The 20,902-nt window shown below is 44.9% G+C and overlaps 1 protein-coding gene across 1 annotated transcript in view; it reads right to left on the bottom strand.

Moving 5' to 3' along the window:
• Positions 1 to 20,902, bottom strand: part of LOC105518845 (DIS3-like exonuclease 2) — a 405,890-nt gene that overhangs the window by 69,650 nt on the left and 315,338 nt on the right. Inside the window, exons 13-14 of the mRNA XM_011952002.1 lie at positions 16,040 to 16,195; positions 2,818 to 2,821 (exon numbers count right to left, since the gene is read on the bottom strand). Of these exons, the coding sequence (XP_011807392.1) occupies positions 2,818 to 2,821; positions 16,040 to 16,195 (160 nt within the window). The remainder of the gene's footprint in view (positions 1 to 2,817; positions 2,822 to 16,039; positions 16,196 to 20,902) is intronic.

Here is a 20,902-nt window from a genome sequence, read left to right as displayed (position 1 = left end):
GAATTCTCATACCTTGCTGGTGAGAATGCAAAGTGGTACAGTGACTTTGGAAAACTGGCAGTTCTTTATGAAGTTAAATACACACTTACCATATGACCCGGAAATCTTACTGCAAATGTCTACCCAAGTGAAATGGGAAAAAATGGTCATACAAAAGCCTATAGGTAAATATAGCATTATTCATATTGTCAAAAACTGGAAACAAGCCAAATATTCTTCAACTGGTAAGTGGATCAACTGTTCTATATCTATAAAACAGAATACTACTCTGCAACAAAAAGGAATGACCACCGATACACACACACACAACAACATGGACGACCCTCAAAGGCACTTTCATGCTACGTGAAAGAGGCCAGACTTAAAATGCTATCAACAGAATGATTCCATTTGTATGACATTCTGGAAAGCCAAAACTAGAAAGAGACAAAACAGGTTGTTGGTTGCCAGGGGCTGAGGCTAGGGAAGAGGAACTGACTACAGAGGGGCACATGGGAATTTTCTGGGGTGATGGAACTGTTCTGTATCTTGATTGTGGTGGCGATTACACGACTACATGTGTAGCTTGCAGAACTGTACACTAAAAAGGGTGGATTTTACTGTATGTAAGTATACCTTAGTATGGAAAAAAAAGTGATTTTAGCTAAATGTGGCTGGTAGGTCTAGTGCTTAAGGTATTATAAGATTCTAATGATAGCATATAAAATGGTAAAATGTGCCCTTTCACAGAAATGGCAAAAACAGGATTGAAGAGCTGATTGAGCCCACAAGCAAGAAAACGAATGCAAGTGAAAACAATAATAAAACACAATTTCCAATCTATCATACTAACAAAGATTAAACAAAACCCACAAACTCTCAATTTGGTGAGAAGCAGTAACAATGCACTATTGTTTCCTGCTGAGGAAAACCTAAATTAGTCTCAACTTTCTGTAAAATTCAGTTATGTGCAGAATTTACAAAGTTTTGGCCAACGATGGGCCCCGTATCTGCCAGTGGTCCCATAAGATAAGAATACCACATTTTTATTGTATTTTTCTGTGTTTAGGTATACAAATGCACAGCATTGTGCTCCAACTGCCTGTAGTATTAAGCACAGTCACATGCTGTACAGGTCTGTAGACTAGGAGCAACTGTGTAAACCACAAAGCCTAGATGGGTCACAGGCTATCCCATCTAGGTTAGTCTAAGTACACTCTATGATGCTGCACAATGACAAAATCACTTAATGACATATTTCTCTGAACGTGTCCCTGTCATTAAGCAATGTGTGACTGTAATCTCAAAGTCAAAAGCTCTAAAAATGTACATGCCTTAGGATATATAGAAAAATGTTACTACTCAGTGATAGGTGACCAATGGCTACTTTTGGTCAATCTCTAAATTTTTTTTTTTTTTTTTTAAAACGAAGTCTCGCTCTGTGGCCCGGGCTGGAGTGCAGTGGCCAGATCTCGGCTCACTGCACGCTCCGCCTCCCGGGTTTACGCCATTCTCCTGCCTCAGCCTCCCGAGTAGCTGGGACTACAGGCACCCGCCGCCTCGCCCGGCTAGTTTTTTTTGTATTTTTTAGTAGAGACGGGGTTTCACCGTGTTAGCCAGGATGGTCTCGATCTCCTGACCTCGTGATCCGCCCGTCTCGGCCTCCCAAAGTGCTGGGATTACAGGCTTGAGCCACCGCGCCCGGCCAATCTCTAAATTTTTATAAAATAAATATGCGTTACTTTTATAATAAAATAATAAAAGGTAGTAAGAAAGAGAAAAGTAGCACAGACAAAAAGTTAATTTCCTTCAACCTAGTAATTTTAAGAATGTACTCCTAAGGAAATAATCCAAAATGATTTCTGAATTTTATGCATAAGATTATTAATTGCAGTGTTATTTATCACAGCAAAAACTGGAAACACTCTAGCTGCAACAACGTTAGCGGGTGTGATGCACACTATGGTCTAGTTATCAATACAGGATGAAATATTTCGCAGCTCACATTTGTGTGACTTGCGGTGTGATGTACAAAACTGCATCCCCTTGCCTTCCTTGCTCCCAAATCTTACCCTCATTAAGGAACTCAGTACCACCATGCCTAGGCTGATCCCTCACCATGGAGCTCCCTTCAGGGACCTAGCCAAACCAGACTGTTCTGCTTCCCTGCAGGGGTCAATGAGGCTCACCCTGCCTTGCATTTACATTTCAAATCCTCCCCCACCCCCCAAATCGACTGGAAGGTACATAAAGGAGGCGATGGCCACCACCGCTGACTGTAGTCCTTCTATGTTCACCTCTGTGTTAAAGTAGCTCTTCTGTGAAGACAGAAATGGGCCCCTTCTCAGCATCTGGCCACACAGCTAATCCCTGTCAGGTGCTTGCTACGTGTCAGGCACTGTTCCAAGTGTTTTACGGGTACAACTCATCTAACCTAATATCCCCATAACGCAGGTACCGTTATGCTCTCCATTTCACTGACAGTAAAACTGAGGCACGGAAGAGTTACAGCCACACAGCTAAGTGAGGGAGTCAGGATCAGAACTCAAGCAGTCTGACCCAGGGTCCATGCTCTTGATCACTACATTCTCTTGTTGCACAGGAGATGCTTAAATAAATAGTCATTGACTGGAAGCTGGAAGCAACAGGAGAGCTGAGAGTTGGGGCCTGGGGCAGTCTGGAGAGGAAACATGTACCAAAAAGGAACAAGTCTGAGCAAGGCCTCTGGGCAAACAGGGCAGAACTCCCCAGGGACCAACAAGGTAGTCTTGGCAACCAGGGGTCAGGAATCCCAGCTAGGAAACTAGGCAGCCAGGAGGGTCCAGGAAAGACAGGAACTCTGCTCCCCTCGAGGTGAGCTCAGCTGTGCTCTGGCACAGCCACCAGTGAGGTGGGTAAGTCTGAGAGCTTGGTTGGCAGGTGGCAGGCAGGAGAATGAAAGGGGAGAGCTCCCTGTTATTTACAGGTTGAAACTGATAGTAGCAAATCAGTTCCAAACTGCCAAACTGCCAGCATTCTCAGAGCTCAGTCACAGCTCTCTGTTCAAATGTGCTTCGAACCCAGTAGACTCTGTTATTCATTAGCACATCTTACTTAGGAAGCTACCAGCCTCATGCTGACAATCAGGTAAGAAACCTGTTGGGATCCCCTCCCTGGGTGTTGCCCTCATCTCCTTCCACTCTGGCAGATGTCTTTTACCCCAGGAGGTCACAATTTGAGGAGCAATTAAATAATTTATAATTTGTTTTCAACATTTCTAGTATAAGAGCAAGTTGCTAGGAGAAAACTTTTAAACAGAGTTCCTACATTTCTAATCGACTTTGAAAGTGGCCCCTTCAAACCACAGCTGGTGTTACACGAAAGCAGTCACGTGCATGCCCGGCGCAGGTGCAGCCCGCTGTCTAGCTCTTCCTGTGCACCCCTGTCCCATCTGCCTCTATGTCCTCCAGGAGACAGTAAGCTACTCTGAGGGTTGTGACCATGTTCTAACCTTGTCTATATCCCCGATACCTAGCAGAGTACCCTGTACCTGGCAGATACTAAAAAAAGTGGGCAATTAAAAAGATAAATCAAAAGGAATATTTTAAAGTTATAAAATAATTTAAATCTCTTAAGTTGTCTTTACTTTAAAAATGTCTGCCATGTCACTTAACAAGGGAATCAAGAAGTATTATAAAGCAAAACAAACCATGCTACAATATTACCATTCTTTCAAAAATGTGGGAGTTTCTTGAGGAAGAGCAGTACCACATTTTCACCTTGTAGACAATACAATGGGCACAGTGTCCCTGGGCACCCATGGACCTCAGAGGTGACATCCAGATCACTGTGAACAGCTCTGAGCTAGCCTAGTGATGCCCCACTAAAGGCGTGCATACCTCTTCTGTGCCTAGCACCATGCTAGATTTACAAATCTGAAAGAAGCAACAGTAAGACACCTGCCTTCTCAACACTTACAGTCAAGAATGCAAGCAGGGAGGAAAATAAAAAGGAGTAAAGAAAGAAAATCGCAAAACAAAATGAATGAGAGCTGATGGTGTTCCGCACCAGGCACCTAGGGAACAGATGGGGAATGGGGCCAGAGATATTGGAGGAAGAGGAAGTCTATTTGGAGCAGGCTTCTGGAGGGAGTGAGGTGTGTAGGGTTGCAGGGAGCAAACGGAGGCCCAGACTCTACAGAGGCAAGGCAGGAAGGAGGAGGAAGGATAGGGTTTAGTGGGAAGTGGGGACACCAGGGTACCTGACAGAGGCCCCCAAAGGCAGGGGCACTTAGATCTGATGTAGAAATCCAGTCATTCTCACTGGCTGGTTTGAGATCAAACAAAATCAGAAAAAGATGAGACAATTAAATAGGTTTCCACCAAGCTCAACCAAGTCAACGTAAAAGACTGCTCTATATTGTAAAATTATGTCGTCTTTGTTTTGATGCTAAAATGTTTTCATTTACAAAACAATGAAGATAGTAGATGGTAACTGGCTTTTTAAAGAAAATGTCCTTGCTTGGTAAAATAAAAAGGCAACAATCTTATTATATCTTGTCTTCAAAACATTTTTTGAAATCTTACTGATCCATGATATCTACTTAGTAAGACTGCAGGCTCTTGAGTGGCAAGGTGAAAGCAGCATTTGGGGAAACTCAGTCAGGACAGACAGCAAACAGAACAAAAGGATTCCAGCTTTAGCAGCAGAGCCCCAGTTCACTGAACAATGAAAACTGAAATAAACTGGGCCTGTCCCAAGAAGCAGTCATGGTTGAAATCTAAGGGTCAGCTGCAAGGGTTCCCCTTCCCTAATGCAGGTTTTACTAACGTCAAAGAATTCCACGTCTCTGATGTAGCTGTTTGGCTCACATTTGAGTGACGTGGAGTGTGACATGGAGGCAGGGCAAGGACGTGCAGTGTGTCCCGTGAACAGAAAGAGGAGAGTCCAAATGCTGCCTAATTATGAGTATAATGACCCAAAAGCTAGGGTCCCAGAGGAGCCAAATTCTGTTCCATTTGTCAAGGCCCCTAACTTGAAAGGTTCACATCTCTGAGAGGAACAAGGGGTGCTGGCTGGGGCTCTGCTCACCCCTGGAAGTTTCTTATCTATCACCTGGTCAGTGCAGGAACTCTGTGTCTCACCTCATGTCCCCTGGAGATGCCAGGCGCTTGGGTCTGAGTCATCTGGGCACACTTTCAACTTCAACTGGGATATAAGTTATCTTCCTTTCTTAGCCCAGCAGCAGCTAACACAGAACCTCTGTCTTACGGGAATTATCTCCATTAAAAGCAAAAATAGGCTCTGATCAGAATTTTGCAGAAGGAGCATTAGACTGCACAGCCACCTTGATACACAAATCGCTTTCATCCCCATCATGGGGATAGGGAGTAGCAGCTATGGTAGCTGACCCTAGAGAAACTTCTGGAAGTTTGGTGCCTCCCTACCTTTCCATGCCAGCAGGCCAGCATCTCCCTTCCCAGGGTGGCACATTGGGGTCTCTTTCCCTTCCCTTGGAGTGCCCCTTCCACCATGTTCCCCTGAAGGGGACACAGTTGGTCTGAGAAGTGAGCACCGAAGTGCTGAGGATGCCTCAGAAGCACTGCCAGGCCCTGGGGGTGCCAAAGCTTCCTGGTTCCTCACACCTGTTCAGGCAACTCCACCTTGAGAAAGTCCTCATTATACCTTGTTCTAAACCCTGGATGCCCCGGCAAATAATCAAACACCCGGCCCTTTCATTCACAAGGAAGGAGAACCGCCCTGGCTCATAATATGTATCTAATACTCTTACATAAACATGCCTCTCTTCTAGAGCTACAATCCACTCTCCTGAACACAGCTATCATCATCTTTTAAAAAGATCAGTATGTATGGTGACGTTTAAAGACCTTGAAATGCCTGGTTAAAAATGAGCACTGGGCAGGGGCTGGTGATACAAAGGTGGACAAAATGTTGTCTTTACTCTTAAGAAACTCACAATTTTAGAAAAGGAGACAGGGAAGCAAATGGAAAATGGCAATATGATATGACAGTGTGGCAAAGACAAGTAACAGGTATAAAGAAAGTATCAGGGGAACCCTAGGAAGGAGGGGTGGATGGGCTGGCCCTGCCTAGGAAAAAACAAATGCGAACTTCTCTGCAGCAGGATTTGGAGTTTCAATCTTCAGCTTGAAAAGGTGAACCGAGAAGGTCACAGGGTGAAGATGGAGGAGTAGGGTGGGGGAAGGACTTTCCTCATCTATAAGAAATGAGCCTGAATATAGGCAAGCAGAAAGAACCAGAAGGCAAGTGAAATGCTTCTAGAAGTGGGGTGGGTGTCAATTTTGCTTTCAGAGTTCTGAGGATCTGCACTGGCTGTTCTGACCAAGAACAGAAGCATTAGCCACTGGTCCTCACCAGTAGACCCTGCACTGGAAGGGTACCTAGCAATGAAGGTCACACAAGGGCCATCCCCAGTCCCAGTCTGATAGAGCGCATGGTTCTCTCTGTCTCTGGCTACTTTCTCCTCTCACTAATCACTCCAGTTTCTTTTTACGTTAACTACTTCTGGCCTGTTCTGTTAGACTGGCTTCAAACCCAAATCATCAGTAATAGATGGAATAATCTCAGTCTGATAGGTGTGACTATTTCTCAGTGAGTTCAGAACTCAGAGGAGAGAGAAGTGAGGGGATAAATCCCTTACCTCTCACAGCGTGGGTACTCCATACCTTTCAGCTCCTTTCCCCCTTCATCACAGTGTGGCTCATGGCTTCACCCTCCAAACTGGCCTTCTTTCCCTAATTCCACCCCATGGAATAACCATCAGGTTTGCAATTCTGTCAGCCCTGTTTCAAGAGACTGTGCCCTTGCTTTTATCTTATTGGTGTTTTTTAAGGTACATACAGTTCTTCACAAATTGCTGAAGCAGCTTGAGGGTAGAAAGTTGTCTTCTGCTGCCTAAGGCTCCTTCACAGAACTGCGAGCAGTATTTGTAACACACAGGAAGCATCCCTCCTGTGCTGGTTGGATATCACCTCTGAGTCTGTTTTTTTTTTTTAACAACTTCCAGAATAATGCAACCTGTATTCCTTCTAATTTTTGAAAATTATGAGTAAATGACCAGGTGACTTGCCTACAGGGAGAGGGAGCACATGAAGAGGTCAGGGTTATAAAAACGAGCCACTCAACAGAATTCATCTGACACTTAATGACACATATTAGTTTTTATGCATTCGTGAACAAGCCAGAAATAGTGGCCAGCACACATAAGTGGCTATAATTAGTGTTGCTTATATATAATTAGGTCAAGTTTTCATGTTTGTCTATTGTTCATGCCTTGGGATACATAACCATGGATTGTTTTCCTTGATTCCATAAAGTGTATTAACTAAATCAATCTCTGTCTCTTCCTCTTTCTCAAAGGGGAAATTCCAATACCCGCGACGGCTGAAATTCACGCTCCCAGGTTCTCCCTGAAGCTCAGGGACGCAGCTTGTTCCACCCCTCGCTGCTTCCTCCTCCCACTCTCTTCCACGGAGGCTGTCCTAGATAGCCTGGGTGCTGAACAGCTAAGAGAACACACATTCTTGGCTGTGGATTTACTTTATAAATGAGATAAATAAATTTAAATGAAAATCTTGCTAATATTATTATAAAACTGGTAACTGGGAAAACGTACGAGGCTAATATTCTTCAAGCCTCGCTAATTTTAGAACTATCTCCACGGTTGAAGTAATAAGCCGTCAATGTTTAAATGGAAGCCTTGAACTTCTGGCAGAAGCCTTCCTGTACTGTTTATTACTGCTCTCAAGAGAAGTGTAGCAATTCTTAGGGGAGTACAGATTATATAGAGCGATTCTGTTTTCAATTGGATTTCCTTATAATTATTCATGTCAGATCAACTCAAACAATGCCCAAGAGGTAATACACACAGGAGGTAAGAGAAAAGACTAGTGAAGTTACAAATGTTGTCTGAGGATCTGAGAATGCAATGACAGTTCTCAGCACCATTTCAAACACAATGGGTTTCTTTAAGGATTCCAATGAGAGGAAAGGACCTTCGTTTGGGGCAGGGGTCATTCCCCAGTCTCAACATTAACAAGAGTTTAGCAAGATACTTTCAACCACCTCTTTTGGTTGTTTTAAATTTTAGGATCCTTGTAAGTACTTTTTAAAATAAGTAACACAATGAGAAGTGTCTGTGACACATTGAGCTCTTTGTAGAGAACAGCTCATGAAAATAAACAAAGTATGAAAGATGAAGGAATAATCTAAGACCACAACCAATGGGATATCTCAGAGACCTAGACACCTGAGAGAGAGCGTGCGAGAGCAAGAGAGAGCGCGAGACCGAGAGAGAGCGCTCCGTGCAGGCAGAGAACTCCTGACAGATGTTTCCATCTAAGATACCCTGATTCAATGCTACTGAAAGAGTATAAAATTGGTACAACCTCTCGGGAAGGGAATGTGGCAATATGTTTCAGGTTTCTTAAATATATCCATATCCCTGACGCTGTCATCCCAGTTCTAAGACTGTCCTAAGAAAATAATCAAAGATTTTATGAACACCGATGGCCATGGTACTATTACTTGTAGTACCAAAAAAATCAGAATCTAATCAAAATATTCAAAATTGGGGAGTGGCTGGATGTTTAAGAGTATATTCATATGACAGAATATTATGTAGGCATTATAATGTTTTAGAAGATTTTTTAACGACATAGGAAAAACTCATTACACAATATTAAAGAGCAGAATATAAATAAAAACTATACATATGTTATGCTAGCCACCCTTCTTTCCTGCTATGAAGCAGGAAGGAGCAAATGCACAAGGAATTATACCAGAATATTAACCATGGTTATTTCTGGGTGATGGGACTATAGGTGATTACGATTTCTTCTTTATATTCTTATATTTTCTAAAATTTCTAACATGAGAACATATTACTTTTATGATAAAGCTTCCTTCCTAAAGAAAGAATTGGGGATCAGAGAGGCCTAGTTATGGAAATGATTGTCTCTCTTCTCGACCTCCACCCTGCTGCTGTTCCCTGGTGGTACACAGTACTACCAGGTGCCTAAACTGGAAGCCTGATTCCCTGATCCCTAGCCTTTGATCCTGCCTCTCCCTTCCGCATCTAATCAAGAGAGTCAATTTGCTGCAGGCTTATCGATTTTCCTTCCTCTCTTGGGTCTATCATTTTCTCTTACCCCACGGTCCCTACCTCAAGTCAGGCCCTCATCATTTCTCTCTTGGATTATAAACTTCCTCTATTCTATTCATTTTCAGGACGCTCTTTCTAAAACCCAGTTCTGGTCATGTCACTTACATATTTAAAATAATTCCATAGCTGCCCTAGCTCATTCCTACAGACTCCAAGGCCTAGCCTGTGTCTCCTCTAGCTCCTCTCTCTCTCTGCACTCTACACCACACACCCTGGAACAATCTGCCATTTCTCATCCCTCCGATGCTTGCACCAGCAGTTGGCTTGCCTTTGCAGCCTAGCTAGACCCTCAAGACCTTCTTTTAGAAGGCCTAGTGCCCCATTACCTCTGCTGGAAAATCTTCCCTGAACCCCTGAGACTGAGCTGGTCCTCTCCAAGAGAGCTCACGGCACTCTCGGCAGAGTTCTGTCACATCACTTTACATTTTCTGTGTGGCCTGCTGGCTCTCTCATTATTTTCTTATATTATTTATAGAAAAGCTCTACGACTAAGAAAACAGAATGATTCTACAAACATACTCGACCCTATGATCAATAGCTTCCTTGTGTGTTTAAGTGACAGCATAAATAATAAGACCAAGGAAGAGCCAGACAGGATAAATGTACCCATCCTTCTTACCTTGGACCAAATATACTGTACAAATTAAACAGCAGAGCTGGAATGCTCATTTCTTGAAAGAGACTGTATTGGAGAGAAGGAACAGAAACAGATTCAACAAAACATACTGCTACATTTGGCAATGGGGGCAGTGTGGGGGAGAAATGCTATACAGTTTCCTTAGAGCTCCATTTTGCCATGAGCATTCCCCACCTTCAGCACACCTACAAGAGGCAGAGCCAGCATCCCTGAAAGTGTGCTTGGGTGGGATGGAGACCTGACTGTGAAGAGCTGCTGAGCTTGCAGAAGTGGGAAATGAGAACCCCTGCTCCTTTTGCTTCAGGCTAATTAAAGCGACCTGCCTGTAAATGGAATAAGGGAACTGATGCTAAACTGATTCATTCCTCTACTCCCCGCCTCCAATTGGACTGGATAGGCATGGTACTAATCAAAGGAATAATTTACCTAATTGCATGAAGCCATCCTGAGAGTTAACTTAGCACAACTGCTCTCCATTACCCAGCCTGGCTTCCCTGTGAAGTGATGATGAGCTGCTAAAAGCTCACTGGATAGCAGGGCTGAATTGCTAGCTGGCTGTTTAAGAAGAGGTCAGCAAAGTATGGACCACAGGCCAAACCTGCTTTTGTGTGACCCCTGTGCTAAGACTGGTTTATGCTTTTTTTTTTTTTTTGAGATGGAGTCTAGCTCTGTCACCCAGGCTGGAGTGCAGCGGCGTGATCTCGGCTCACTGCAAGCTCCGCCTCCTGGGTTCACGCCATTCTCCTGCCTCAGTCTCCTGAGTAGCAGGAACTACAGGCGCCCGCCATCACGCCTGGCTAATTTTTTTGTATTTTTAGTAGAGACGGGGTTTCACTGTGTTAGCCAGGATGGTTTCCATCTCCTGACCTCGTGATCAACCCACCTCGGCCTCCCAAAGTACTGGAATTACAGGCGTGAGTCACCGCGCCCGGCCTGGTTTATGCATTTTTAAGTGGCTGAAAAATAATCAAAGGAAGAACAATATTTTGTGATGTGTGAAACCTATATAAAATTCAAATCTCAGTGTTCTTAAAGTTTTGTTGAAACACAGCCACATTTATCCATTTAAAGCAACATTGGTGTTTTCACATTACAACAGCAGAGCTGAGTAGCAGAGACAGAGACTGCATGACCCACAAAGCCTAATCTATTTACTATCTGGTCCTTTACAGAAAATATCTGCCAATCCCTGCCTTAAAGGCTGGGCCAGGTCAAGGTCATACATAACAGCATTCCACTGCAGCTTGGGTCCCAGGGTATTTAAAAATAATTTCCATTAACAAGGCTATCTTTATAATCAAGTCCACTCAAAGAAACTTCCTGCAGTTTGGGTTTCAAAATTGTGCCAAGTAGGATTCATATAAGATGCAGTTGTGAAGCTCCTGGAATTTAGAGTAATTTGCCTAGGAAGATGGTAACATCAGGTTTTCTCCACCACTACTTCAACTTCCTCTGAATTCCCAAAGTCAGTGACCCAGAAGGAACTGCTCACATCCCCTAACCACCTGTCAGGGGACCCATGATGGAGCACAGCTTCCTGCAAACCTCATGCTTATTTTACATGGAAGCCCTCAAACAGAGGGGCTTCTGGGTACTGCCACCTGACTGATGAGGAAGAGGCTAGAGAGAGAGCCCCAGCAGGCAGTAGGCGTAGCTTCCTAAAATCAATCAATATTCGCAAGACACTTTCATAATGGGATTCTTCTGGCCCCGGCCACCCTCCTTTGGTATCTTTTCTGAATGCCATGGCTAAGAAGCCTGAGGCCTTGTCTTCACATTATAGTCAGGCAGTCTCTGTGAAGGACCTAAGTGGGAAGGTGCCTGAGAACAGGCTTTGTGTCCCAATAAACAGAAGTGCCAGGGGACTCTGTAACCCCCACCCGCAAAGTCTGTTAGTTTGGCCTGAATCACTGAGCAAGAACCAGGCAGACAGCAAACTTCCAACAGTTCCCTCTCTCCCAAAGCTCAAGATTTGGATATGATTATAAACCATTATGATTCCTTTTACTACCAACATAAAAAAGTCTAGGCCCCTGTTATGGGAGCCCCCTTTTCAGAAATGAGAGACATATATTATAAATAAACAAAATAAAACAAACATCTATGTTAAGTCCAAGAATTAATTTAGCAGCAGAAAACACAGAGACAGAAGAAACCACCTGGAAGGGGTATTACTCAACCCATCCAACCAAAAAGCACAAGAATGCATGTGGTATCTGCATTTGCTTTCCAAGCAGTGAAACAAATGAGTCATTTCATGTACCTAGAACCTCTTTAGAACTAGGTTGAACTGTAGGTAAGGGAGACATTTGGAGCAGGTAATCCCACCAGGAAGGCAGTGCTTCCCTATCTGTTTCCCATCACAGCTCTAGGACATGAACTAGTATATACATACGCTAATATATGACAGCACACTAGGGTAGACAAGACTGCTAGTAGATGGCCCTCATGGAACTGGAGCCAGACTAGGTGGCCCTGAGGGCTGAGGCTCACTACCTCAGACATGGGCTAAGCAGCTCCGGTCTAAGCTGCCAACTGCAAATACACAGTGGTCAAGATGCTCGACAGTTCTGAGGCTATGACTTCGGAACTAGTAGGTCCCTAACTCAACAAACAATCACCACACTAGTGCCGCATACTCAGCTCCCATTCATTCTGAAGGTCATCATGGTAAACTGACTTCTTGGAAAGGTGAAACTTGTGGTTTACACACTTATTCTGAACCTAAGGGCATGATGTGTAAATAAATCGTACCCCCTCGCACAGACTCATCTCTACTTGAGGCTAGCTTAAATGGATTTTTTTTTTTTTTAAAGGACTGCCACCAAAAGCACGGACATAGTGGTCTGAGGCAAACAAAGCATCAGAGAACAATTCTGAACAGTAGGCTACTCAAAAAAGCACCAAGGAAAAATGGATTTTTGTGAGGGCAAGGCAGGCAATAGGGGCAGGAGAACAAATGCAGTGACTTCTGAATAGGGCCATTTAGCTGATTTATAAATGACCTCACCAGAGTCCTTTGCTGTGGGAGCTTGATGTGCTCCTCCTTCCAAAGCTGGGGTCCATCGACTTGTTTTCGGGGGAACCAAGGAATCAACTCCAAGGGTGCAAAGCCCTTATTTTCAAACCTTAATTAACTGGAACCTAATTAGGACTTCGGAGGATTTTCTTTCCACTTAAAAGGAAAATGTTTTTCTCTCTCAAGTCAGCATGGTGTAAATGAAGGCAAAGTGAACATAGGGTGATTTGGATTTCTTGCATATAAGCAACTCACTTAACCTTTAGGAGTTTCAGCTCTCTAACCGATAAACTGAGAGGGCCAATGAGAGACAGATATCCAAAGCCATTTTCAGCAATAAAACTCTGATTCTGAGACATGCCAACAGATCTTTATCAATAATCTGAGATCATTCTTCTATTTTGACAATTATACCCCATCCTCATATGAGCTGGGATCACCTGACGGTCTTCTATAGTTTTTAGAGTATTTCATACATTTAATTCAACTGAACTTTGCAACAAACTGGTGGGGTGAGGTCTCTAAAACGTTATGACAGAAACTTTCCTGTGATGTGCTTCAGTAGCCATTGGCTGGTTATTCTAGAAGTTAGAAAAAGAAGGGAATCAAACAGAGGAGACAAACCCATCACCAGATGTTTTAATTTATATAGATGTATATGCATTCATTAATTTTTTTAAAATGTAAGGCTTTCAAAAAGGGAATGCTAACCAGATTTCTACATAGTCTTTTCTGAATAAACTACACTTGCAATTCACTGTTCATACTTTATCATTTGGTTTCTTTAAAAATAATGAGAATTTAGACATTTACGAAGCAATCTGAATACAGAATGCTTACTGGATTTTATAATTATTCCCTGTTTCACAACTGAATTTTTAAAGACTTATCCTCATCCAGGTCTTTCCAAAACATTTAACTTAGTTTTTTATAAAAACAACAGATTCTTTGTTATGTTTGTATTTGATCAGTTTCCCTGATATTTAGTTAAACTGCATAATTACAACACTACAACTGGCCTAGCCAGGTTTGAGAATACACATACCACTCCCCTGGTAGGGGCCAAGGGAGAAGGCAGTACTAGACAGCCGGTGCCACCTGCTGCATCACTGATCACTGCGTTTTACAGAGGGAAGGATGACCACTGGCTGAGATATTGTGGGGATGGACTAGAGCTGGGGGAGGGAGGTCATGGATAGAGAGACAGATTTTGGCTCGTTAGCATCTAGCTAGTAGTTAGATTCACAAGAGGTCACTCAGGGTGGGAGTATGGATAGAGAAAGAATAAAGGTGGGGTAGATCCCAGGGAATGCCAACCCTAAAGTGGTGAGCACAAGAGGCATCTTGCAAAGGGGGCCAGCAGGACATTACTGGAGATGTACAAAGAGAAACAGAGAACCAGGAGGTAGGTTTCAAAGGGCCTGGTGTAGGTCAGAAGTCTAAGAAGCAAGAACTGTAAAGTGTCCTTGGACTAATCAGCCAGCCACCTGTAAATGAGAACTGGCGTGTGTTTACACTCCCATGAATGATTTCTTAAAGGAAGGAAAGTAGGTATTCTGTAATCCCCTATGCCTTTAGTTTCTCTTCCACCACGTCTGCTATCTTCCTCAGCGTCCGCTCTGCCTCCTGTCTCCCTGTCAGCATTCTCACATAGACAGGGCTGCTCGGGCTGCCTGAGCCCAGGTCGGGGAAGGAGGAGCAGGAGAACTCCAGAGGCTACCCTGACTCTGCCACGCACAGGCAGGACAGGTCCTCCACTGGTCCCGAGGGCAGCCACTTCTTCCTAGGCCCAGGGCAGAACCTCTTTGCAATGCCTGCTAAGAAGCATTTGTGCAAGTCTGTTGCAAAAGGTAGGATAAAATCAGAACTCCAATCAGAGGGCTTTACAAGGCCTTTCAGACTTCTCCCAGCTGACAGGCTTAGGGAAAGAAGTCTGCATTAGGCGGTCTGCTGAACAGTTCCACATTCCTACCCACCTCATTTCAGACACATGGAAACTTCCCAGAGCACACACAACAAGCAAGGAAGGAGAGTTTGGGTGAGAAATATAAATGAAGGAGAAAAAAAGTCCATACTACAAAACACAGTCTCTGCTCTGTAATATACTGACAAGCAATGAAGAAAGAAATCCTGGGTCCTAATAGTTACTGACTCTCAGACATGGAAATTCAAGCAGGTTTAAGTGACAGCTGCCTAAGTCCCAGAGGGCTGCCAGCATGGCTGTGAGATTTCAGAGTTATCAATAACAATCCAGGCCAATGTGTTGTTCAATAGCCAATGTTCTACAGCAGGGGTCCCCAGCTGCCAGGCCGTGGGCCACACTGGTCCATGACCTGTTAGGAACTGGGCCGCACAGCAAGAGGTGAGTGGTGGGTGAGTATGAACACCTGAGCTCCGCCTCCTGTCAGATCAGTGGTGGCATTAGATTCTCATAGGAGCTCAAACTCGATTGTGAACTGTGCATGCGAGGGATCTAGGCTGCACATTCCTTATGAGAATCTAATGCCTGATGATCTGAAGTGGAAGTTTCATCCTGAAACCATCCCCCACCCCGGTTTATGGAAAAACTGTCTTCCATGAAACCGGTCCCTGGTGCCCAAAACAACAGGACCGCTGTTCTAGTCTCCTCAGTTCTCTGCTTCTTCAGATATTAATCTGGAATTTGTTAACAAATAACTCTTTTGGGAGATGAGGTATAAGAAGAAATACTTTTTTTCCAAGCCTTCATATCAGATCCTGGTCAGCTGCCTCCTAAATTTCCGTGTCTCCTATTCTTGCCTCCATTAAAGAACAGATTTGAGTAGTGACCTGAGATGAGGATCACAGACTGGACACAGCCTTACCAGGGAAGAGCAGCTGGGGGTTTTGGTCAGAGCCACCCACACAGACCCACTCTTTGCCTTGGCTCATGTCATTAGGCCTCGTGTACCTGTGGAATCATAGAAAATACACAATATTCTGCATAATATCCTGTATTTGGAGAGTGAAAGGGAGTTAGTTCCTGCTGGCCTCAGAGAACAAGATTTTAGTGTGGTGACTGGGGCAAGAAAGGAAGAGTCTAAGCCTGCCAAGCTTCCCTCATCCATGCTGGGTTCAGGCACGAGTCAAATCTGTTGGCTGCACTAAAAAAACATGTACTGACCTGATCCAAACGAAGTGCGCCGTCCGCAAAGCGCTGCTGGCGTAATTGCTTGGCAATTCGGTGGAGATTCAAGACGGCCTGGTGTACCTCGTCGCTGCTATGCTCTGGGGAAATGGGGGGCAGCTCTTTCGCAGGGATTTTCTCAGTTGGGCTTTCAATCATGCTCTGTGCATGCTCGTAGCTAAGTTTGGTGCAGGAGCAGATGATGGTCCGGCCAAACCATTCATCAAGGATCTGCAAAGATGGACAGATTGTAAGGGAATTGTGAGGACCAATTTTTTCAGGTTTTTCTTCCTTCAACCATTCATCCATACACATTAAACAAAGATTTATTGAGCACTGACTGTGTGCTTGGAATGGTGGCAGGTTTGGGCTAGGCACCCAGATGAATCAGCATGGAAACTGCTGCCCTCATGGAGCTTAGTCTCCACCCGGCGTGGAATTAATCCAATGGGCACTGGATGTCTATGAATGGTCCCCAGGCACACCAGTGGCACAGATAAGGCATGCTGGAGGCTTTTTCATTAGTTTTGGTGAGTGGGCATCAATGTTGACACTGAGGGGAGTAGAGGAGAGAGCTGCCAACAATGTGGCAGACAGGGACTCTGCGGGCTTGGGAACATCTCAGATGTGGGGTGAGGGAGAAGGGGAAGGCGGGGCCACTGACAGAAAGAGGATGTCGACACTGAGGGGAGTAGAGGAGAGACCTGCCAACAACGTGGCAGACAGGGACTCTGCGGACTTGGGAACAGCTCAGATGTGGGGTGAGGGAGAAGGGGAAGGCGGGGCCACTGACAGAAAGAGGGAACACAGGTGGAGAAGCAGGATGGGGGGGCTAGAAAGAGAAGACCCATTCTGACTGTTCCATCTGGGGCACGTATGTTGAGGCAGAAGTCTAGAACAGGCTTCTCAATCTCGGCACTGTTGGGCTGACTAATTCCTTGTAGGGTAGGGGGCTGAACTGTGTATTATAAAATGTTCAGCAGTATCCCTGGCCTCTATCCATTGGATGTCAGGAGCACCTCTCCCTACACCAAGTTGATAACCAAAAATGTCTCCAGACATGGCCAAATGTCTTCTGGGGGAAAGCTGGCCCAGGCTGAGAATCCCTGGGCTTGAAGGAGATATATCCAAGTTTAGTGGTGGTGCCAGCTGAACGGTGGGATTACCACTGAGGTGTACTTTATTATTTTTACTTCTCTGTATTTTGTATAACAAATATGTATTACTTTTTAAAAAAGAACATTAAAACATTTTGGGGACTCCTGTGTCTGAGGTTCAGGGAGAGACGTAGGCGAGGGGATCTGGCAGGCATTCGGATGTGGGCCTGGGCCGTCTGGAGGTGGAAGGATCTATGGAAGAAAGGGCAGTCGGGAGAGGTGGGGCTGCTTGGCCTAACACCTCCTTCGAGAAGAGAAGCCAGGGAATGAAAACAGTAGAAAAACAAGAGAGCTGAGAGAGACAGGACAAAACCCAGGAATGTCCCCTGTTAGGAAAAGCAGGAGAAAAGAGCTTTGAGAAAGGGGGCTCAAAGGCAACACGGGACACTCAGAGAGCCATTGCTATTAGACAGGCATTGTTCACACTCTCCATATGGCAACTATTTAATTCTCATAACAATGCGACGAGGTAGGAATTGTGCTATCCTCTTCTTCAGATGAGGAAACTAAGGCATAGAGAAATTAAGGAATTTGCCCAAGGTTACACTGCTAGAGACTGGCAAAACTGGGAACTGAACCCAAGCAGTCCAGCCCTAGACTCTCTCTAAACCACAAGTGTATGTCCAATGCCACTTGGATGTCAAGGAGGAGAAAACAAAGAGAAGCTCCTGGCATTGAGCATTTGCTGGTTGGTGGTGTTTAGGAAGGCTGTTTTAGGAAAATATAGGACAGAGGCAGAGTCACACTGCAAAGGTTTAAGGCATGTACTGCAAATGGATTCCAGAGATGCTGTGAGGAGGGCTTTAGCTCTTCTCACTCCCAGGGCAACCAGAGCTTCGGCCTCCCATCAGCCTCCTGCACACGTCCCCTGTACCACTCAAACAGCAACATCTTCTCTGTGTGACATGTGAAAACGCCTGGGAAGCACCGGGTTAAGGATAGGTGGAGGCATTGAAGTGGAGGCAATGCAACCAGTGTGGATGATCACTTCCAAAAGGACGGGAGGGAAGGAGTGCTTTGGAATGAGCAGAACAGAGGGCTGTGTGGCGGTTGTAGGGTAAAGAAGAGAAACCAGCATTGAGGGAAGATTGAAGACACAAGAGAACAAAAGGGATTTTGGGCCAAGTGGAGGCCATCCATCCCGGACAGAGGAAGCGTGGCCTGGTGGGGAGGAAGGAAGGAAGGAAAGGGGAGGAGATCTTGAGGGGAAGAAGAGGGAAGCTGAGAGCATGACCATCACAGAACCCCAATCTATGTAGTCGAGCATGAGGCAAAGAACAAAGGAGGCTAGGTGGAGTTCGAAGGCCTGAGGAGAATGGAAAAGTTCTAAGATAAATGCGTGGAAGTGTATTTTCTGTGCAAGAAAAGGGAGGGAGTGCCAGTCAAGAGTAGAACCTTTTACCTTTTAACCTGAGCTTGCAGACATCCCCCTTTCCTTGCTCTTTAGCAGCCAACCCTTTTGTTCACAACCTCTGAGACAATACTTTCCAAAAAAGCCAACTGAAGAATCTGTAAGCATTCCCCATGGGGAAGGCCTGAGCCCTGCCCAGGAGTTGTTCATACCACAAAGCCTCCAGGGAATACAGTTTCTGCCCTGGAAGGCTGGAGAGACCACTTTGGTACCCTCACCCTCCCTTAAAGGAAGAATCAATACTCTCGAAAAATGGCAGCCATGGGGTAGAGGAAGAGAATGGAGGCAACTACTCACATTGTTGTCCAGAGCAAAGTCTTATAAGAATCTTGAATCTGTAATTACTGACTTTAACTTTTCTTTAAAAACAATCCTGAAACTATTCTTTCCATATTATTCCAAGAACTACCACTATCCAAAGACATAAGGGATTCAAATAATCTCACAAGTCTTCCACTGTGGCAAGCAGGTCTGAATTTGACTCTCAGGAAGCATGTGTGTGCTGTGGGCAAAAGCAACTGTAGAGTCAATTCCAAGTACCACCTGACAGTCCCAGTGGGGAGGGTCACGTGCAGGTCTCCAGAAGAGTCTGAAGAGCCCCTTTTAGGCTCAGCCAGGCTTGTCCTCCTCACACATCCACATTTCCTGAAGAGCTGCTCCAGCCTCCTCTGGAATGACAGGGCCATGACCTCTTCATTCTTGTGGTCTCAAGGGTTTCCCCTGGTGATTTAGCTTGCTTCCTTTTCTACATTTCGTTCCAAACCCAGTCACTCCTTCTGTGCGTCTACATCGTGTTGTACAGTCTGCCTTCAGCATGTTCAGGGAATGTCAGTTTCAATTCTATTCCACCGTTCTCTTTCACATTTCACAAGTGGTCTGGAGGTTCCCTCCAGCATCCAGGATTCAGGTCACAGGGTCTGCAGCCTCCCAGGGTCTGTGGTCTTTTTCCCTAGTGAATGCTCCAGCATAGGGCAACCACTGCACCCTGATCAGGCATCTGTTTTCACATAAACCATGGGTCAAGAACTGCTTTCAAAATCTAGTGAATTTTGGCCAAGCATAGTGGCTCATGCCTGTAATCCCAGCATTTTAAGTCAAGGCAGGTGGACTGCTTGATGTCAGGAGTTTGAGACCAGCCTGGCCAACAGAATGAAACCCCGTCTCCACAAAGAAAAAAAAAAAAAAAATTAGCCAGGCATGGTTTGGTGCATGCCTGTAATCCCAACTACTCAGAAAGGTGAGGCATGATAATTGCTTGAGTCTGGGAGGTGTTGGTTGCAGTGAGCAGAGATTGTGCCACTGCACTCCAGCTTGGGCAACAGAGTGAGACTCCGTCTCATAAAAACAAAACAAACAGAAAAAAACTTAGTGAATGCTCCAGGCCCTCTTCCCTGAAATATTTATGCATAAAACTTAGCAGCAAGTTCCATGAGGTTCCCAGACACCCCTGTACTCTGCATTCCCATGTCTCCTGCCTCTAAGCACATCTCTGTAGCTCCCTCTTACCCCTCTGATTGCTGGCCCTGACGAGGAGCCCTTTGGAATCTTGAGGTATTCCTAAAATTGATTACCTGAGACTTGCCCAAAGCAGCAGCTTGTCACTCTTTACCAAAGCCTGCTCACTGCCCATGGTGGCACTGGCTATCAGTTCATTTGAGCTCCCTTTTTTTTCCTTAATGGGCACCTCTACTTTGTTTCCTTATCAGTCAAGACAGATATCCCTTCCTAATAGCACATAGGAACACTACCAAATTGGAGACTGCAGTGCTGATGATCACTTTCCCATAGCTGTTTTGCTTCACTTCAGTCCTCTTCCTTAATGCCTGCAACCCTGAAAATCCATCCCAACCTTCTCTTTAAATACACGAAGGGCTGAGGTAGAAGCTTGAAGAGCCATCAGGAACTTCCTGCTCAGGGACAGGGACCGCTGGCAGCCGAATCTACTCTGCCTTAACACAATCCAGCGCTTCTGGGAGTCATACCTGACATGTACTGAAAAATGATTAGGCCAGGGAAAGAAGGCCTGAAACCATCCTCTGCAGAAGCCAAGCAGAAAAGAAAGGAGCCTGTTGTCGCCTGACACAGAGAAAGGCAGCAAGAAAGCAAGGATCCAAATAGAGGGGGTCCTCAGAACAGCCAAGCTCACAGTATGGAAGGCAGGCCTCTCTGGATGGAACACCTCATTACTTTCCAATTTGGAAACTGGATTCACATCAATGCCCAGTGCATAACCACAGCCAGTGGCAGAAGACAAAAGGATAGAGTTTTTCATGGAAAAAGTAGAAATAGTAGGGGGAGCTTCAGAAACAAAACCCTTCATACCCAAGATCATGTCTTTTCTCTTTCCTTTCTTTTTTTTTTTTTTTTTTT

This window comes from Colobus angolensis, unplaced genomic scaffold (genome assembly GCF_000951035.1).
Source record: "Colobus angolensis palliatus isolate OR3802 unplaced genomic scaffold, Cang.pa_1.0 Scaffold33, whole genome shotgun sequence".
Classification (NCBI taxonomy): Eukaryota; Metazoa; Chordata; class Mammalia; order Primates; family Cercopithecidae; genus Colobus; species Colobus angolensis.
The sequence above is the reverse complement of the archived record's forward strand: the minus strand, read 5'-3'. Positions and strand labels throughout refer to the sequence as shown.